Here is a 5,439-nt window from a genome sequence, read left to right as displayed (position 1 = left end):
TGCTGAGTTGCTGTCACCTCCTGTGCAGCTATATCGATATGTTTCTCTTCTTCCATTGTTTAGAAAACAAAAGATTTTAGTTCCTTCTTTCATGTGGTGCAATTCTAGTACGTATCTCCAGAGATACTTTTCCAGGCATATGATCAGCTTGTATGTACTTGGCCTTCAGTCACATCAGAATCTCTCTCAGGGCAAACGGGGGAATTGCGGAGGTACTTTTCCAGTTAAATTGCGTTGGAGACTTTGGAGTCCTGACTTTCATATATCTGCAGTGGAGCAGAGTTAGCCAAATTTTGTACCTTTCATCTCAGATCTTTCTTGGTCTTAGGCATTAATTCTACTACTTTTTTTTTTCTGCATCTGAATTTTCTTAAATTTCATGGTCTGGTTTAAATTCCAATTGTTTTTCTGATTTTATTGGTTTTCTTTGTCAGAGACCCCGGGTGGGGAGATCATTAAATCTTTAATTGTTTCTTAGTTGATAAATTTGTTCCTATACTTTCATCACATTAGGATGACATTTTCTCTAAAATTTGCTGTAAGCATGCTTTATCATATTAACAGCTGCTTGTAATATTTTTCAATAAGAAGGCTTAGCCTTTATCCAAGTCATTACTCCAATTTCTGGCTTTTTTTTTTTGGGCTGTGAAAAATCTGTAGCCCTTTTAAAAATTGATCCTCATGCTTTTATAAGTCTAGGATTAATATTTGCTTATACACATTGGCTCAGTTGATAAAGAGGAACCATTGCGTCATACAAAATAATGTGTTTAAATTCTGCTATTGATGTGACTTGTATTGTTGTGATGGGATCCGTATCAAAATTAATTAAACTTATTACTACTTAAAAGAAATTAATCTTTTTTATTGTGATGGCGTATACACAAATAACCTAAAATAACATACGGTTCAAACAAATTAAAGTATCTATACTTTTTAAATTTATGATAAAAAAAAGGCTATAGTGAGTGAAATAAGCCAAGTGAATCAACTGACTTTCTTATTTTTCTTGGAAAAAATAAGTAATGTCAGACATTTTCAACTTAGATTCAGATTAATTGCAATTTGCACCCTTGAACTAATACTTCTATGCTATTTATACTCTAAATTAGAAACCTTAACATTGAACTGCTTTATAATACCAAATTCTACTTAAATTGATTAATTGATAAAAATCAATCATTGACTTTTGGTAGCGACTGTTGAAAGTAGACTTTAGTACCCCTTAAAGAAAAGGAGAGTATTTTATTGAATATATATATGTAAACTAAGAAATAACAGTACAAGATACAAAGGTATAAAAATCCATGGTTTACAATACAAATTGCAAAATAACATCTTTTGAAGAGACATTTTTTTGTTTGAATTTTCACAATTGAGACGAAAAAAAAATGCTTTTGAATAACATCTTGACACTTTGAATTGTAAATGTTTTTTGTTCAAAGGCATAAAATTAAATGAAAAAAAGTACTGATTTCTTATTTGGGCAATTTCGCATCCTTCTCTAGAAGAGCCACCCACAAAAGAAATCCCATATGATAATAGAAAACTTTCTTCTAGATAAATTGGAGATTGAGGTCTGAATGTGCAGCTAGCATTTCTTTCAATTTTCTTTTCTTGCTTGTTCCTGTTCCTTTTCTTGAATTTATCTAGAAGCTCTCTTTCATTATATTTGATTATTTAGGACGGCAGGATCATGACTAATAAACTATTAGCTTATAATTCAACTCAAACACCTTAATACCACCTTCCATGACAATTATCTAGAAATCAACCAAATGGTCAATGGCATTGGTAATTTGGCATCAATTTGCTAGAAGTTCTGATTAAGAAACTCAGAAATTCATCCCCATGACTAATTCTTTTCCTAAGGTGCTACTACCACAGTCAAGAACACGATAGCAGTAGAGTGTCAAATTCATGATTCAATGCATTTGAATTTGACTACAAGATTGTCCTTAAAAAAAAAAATCATCAAAATTCAGCATTTACATTATGGTTGCCTCCTGGATTTTCGTCTCAAATTACCAACGTGAAAGAGTAGCTAAGAAGAATCACGGTCATATGCTCCTTGTATTTTCTTCCCTCACCAAGAAAGGAGCTATTGATGAGTAATAAACTTACTTTAATTTCAATAATCATGTTAATAAACCCACAAAAAAAAAAGAAAAAAATGTGTAAATTTTCTTCCAAGGACAGCAAGAGAGAAAATGATGGAGTGGTTGTAAGTGAAATTAAAGCATATTGTAGCACTATCTTTTGTGCATTGAAATTTAAAGTATTGCCAAATAAACATATTGTAGCACTATCTAGTCCAGTCCCAAAATTCAGTAAGACCTCTTCAGATTCTTGAAGTCTAAAGAATCTGTACATTCTGCTCTATCCCTATACACATTCATCAACTTCATTAGCTCAGTTGTCTTCTCTTTTGTTCCGTCTGTAGAACCAACTTGTAGGAGCAACAAGAGCTTTTGGAAAGCACCCAATTGAAGTGCTTCAACAAGAACATCTCCTCCTTCAGATTTGTCATTCTTACAAAGCTTCCAGAGGATCGAAACTGAAAACTGAGTAGCCAAATCTGAAATTCGCAATAGTTTCTTCACCAAAACAGGCACACTTAAAGCATTACCATAGGCTTTTTCCATCCCTTCATCGTAGCTGCAAACCTCATCCAAAACTCCCAATGCCTTCTCACATATGCTCTTTTCACAATCCACCAGCATTTCTAACAGAATTTTGACCAATTCCATTTCAGTAAGCCTTGCAATGACTTTAGAATTGGCAGAGGATGGTGGATTGGAGACTATATGGTACATGAGCAATAGTGAAGCTTTTGTAGTACTAGGACTAATAGGCTCTTTGATCAGCTTAACCAAAGCTTCAATAGCTCCCCCAATCTCTAATAGCTCGTCGATCTTCCGCTGATCAGATGAAACAATCTCAATCAATGCCAAAACAGAATTTCTTCGTCCTGACAGATTTCCATTTTTCAAAAACCATACCATGCAATGTAAAGAAGAATCAGATCCAAGATAAGACTTTGCCTCTCCATCAAGAGGTGATATTGTTATCAAAGCTGACAAAATTTCCTCCAAAAGCTCAACGTTTTGTTCAAAAGGCACCTTTGAGAATGTCTTGAATGCAGCAGCTAAGACTCCACCAGTGCCATTAGCCGAAATGCATCGCTTGTTTCGCTCACTGTCCTTTGCCAACTCCTTGATCTTCAGCACCATTTCTCTGCACCTTTCTGCATCCTGTTGATCTTTTGCAGTCTGAATTCCTGAAAGAATCTCTGAAACCTCGTACGAGCTTATCGGGATTCTCGGAGTTGGAATCCTCTCAATCCCATAAGACCTTTTCTCCACACACCAATCTTGTATCATCATCCTTAACGCATGATTAGGCACAGGCTCAAAACTCCTCAAGACTTGGTTAGTGACAGGACAGATACTATTACCAGCCTCAATCCACTTCTCAATGCTATCGCGATCGTATGTTATCCCTGTCGATAAGGTCACTGGATCCTTCATCAATTCTAACGATATTGGACAACGGAAATGGCTAGGAATTGTTAACTCCATGTTGGAAGTTACCTCCAAATTTTGCTTCTTTGCAGCACGCCTTGCAGCCCTTTTCTTCCTCCATGACAATATCATTGTTTTCCAACAAAAATTTCAAGAACAAGAACCCTGAACAGATCAAAAATTTTTTTGATGCGAAGGTGTTTCTGGCAACTAGTTATATATCTTATAATCTAGGCTGTGTAAGTTTGGATTGTGGAGCAGAATTAGAGCGGTGTAGGGGATATAAATATGTTGGTTTATGACATTTTAAAAAAGGTTTACGCGGTCCAATTTTCAAAACTTAGAAGATTATATTTTTGGGTTTGGACTAAGGACTATACAATAAAGAAACGTTCAAGACGGCGTGTTTGAGAGGAGGAAGAGAAGAGAGGGAATAGAAAGATGGGAATTGAACATTGACCATTGACACTTGACAGTTTGACATGGTAAAAGAAGCCAAACCAGCAGAAGGGGCAATTTGTGCGTGCTATGGGTTTGATGGGAATAAATCAAACATTCATTTGAATCAAAGGTTTGACACAAATAAGGAAGAAAAGTAGCTTTCAAAGGGTCGGTGGATTGACTAATAAATCTGAAAACGCCTAATAGTGTAAAACGTAGTGCAAAGGGAAAATAGTTGTGGTATGAGAGCAAGAAATACGTGTAACAAATCATGATATTTTCAAGCTTTATCTAACTAATTATTCTTTTTGCATAGGAGACCTCGGTCTATTTTTTTTTTTTTTTTGATGCAGATCTCACAAGTCTGTGAATTAGTAAACTTTGCATCATCACACAAAACAAGAAAAGAACTCGTGCATTACATACATTTTCTAAATATTTTGAGATATATTGATTATTTTTTTTATTAAGTATATAAAAGACGAAATGAATTTTTTCTCATATTATATCTCACGAATAATACTTTAATCTCGACTTCTTGTAAATAATACTACTATATCTTGCACAGCTTTCTTAGTAAACCTTTTCTTTCTATTACATCCCATGAATAATATTTTGATTTTGACAAATTCTTTTGAACAATATATCTTACGCGAAATTTGTTGGAATTGTGAAAATGTATAGGCAAGTACGTAATATTACAAAATGGTTGGGGACTAAAAATGAAAAAAAAAAATACACGGAGACCGTCAAAGTTGTTTTTTTTTGCTCCGCCACATGGGCTCCTTAACGCGAATCAAACGCGCAAGGCTTTAGCCGGAGCGGGCTGTGACGGGGCTTAATATGTGAAATAGAAGATGTTGACCTGCGTCAAACTTTTCCAGGAAAAGTCACTCAATTTTTCGTTATTTACTATGGGTATTTTTAACGAGTGTTCACAGGGCACTCGTTATAACACATAATATTTATTTAACTTATCATATATATTCATATTGTAATAATTATTATCCTCCCTTGCATTTACATATTTTTCCTATTTAATCTTAGACGTCTTCCTTTGTATTTATTTACTTTTCCATATTAATCTTACTTTTTAAAAAATATAACACTTAAAATATATTTTAACTATAGCACAAAAAGATATTGAAAAACCTAAAAAGGATGTATGCATACTTAGTAATTAGCATATTACAAAAAAATTGTTCCCAAGACTCAATTTAACTAGTAGAGATATTGGCTTAGTGACTATAAGTCATTGCACAAGGTCTCTGGTTCAACTTTCAAGCAAAAATAATTCCAAGACAAAAAGTACAAATAAAGAAGTCATCAAATTTTGGCAAAACTTAGAGAATGTGGTAGCAGCAAAATTCTGATCCTAAGATTCTTTGTTATTTTCTAATGGCCCACCCCCTTTCGTAATGGAAGTAATGTGTTTCAATAAGAAAAATGGAAAATAAAATTAGCGAATTGAATA

General features: G+C 34.0%; 1 protein-coding gene across 1 annotated transcript; it reads right to left on the bottom strand.

The window, feature by feature from the left end:
- Window positions 1-2,229: 2,229 nt before the first annotated feature.
- LOC113717610 (U-box domain-containing protein 21-like) lies at window positions 2,230-3,762 on the bottom strand. Its single transcript, XM_027242374.2, has one exon. The coding sequence runs from the start codon at window positions 3,654-3,656 to the stop codon at window positions 2,328-2,330; it is 1,329 nt and encodes a 442-aa protein (XP_027098175.1). The 5' UTR covers window positions 3,657-3,762; the 3' UTR covers window positions 2,230-2,327.
- Between the last annotated feature and the right edge of the window lie 1,677 nt (window positions 3,763-5,439).

This window comes from Coffea arabica, chromosome 11c (genome assembly GCF_036785885.1).
Source record: "Coffea arabica cultivar ET-39 chromosome 11c, Coffea Arabica ET-39 HiFi, whole genome shotgun sequence".
Taxonomy (NCBI): Eukaryota; Viridiplantae; Streptophyta; class Magnoliopsida; order Gentianales; family Rubiaceae; genus Coffea; species Coffea arabica.
This window is presented reverse-complemented; position numbering and strand designations above follow the sequence as displayed.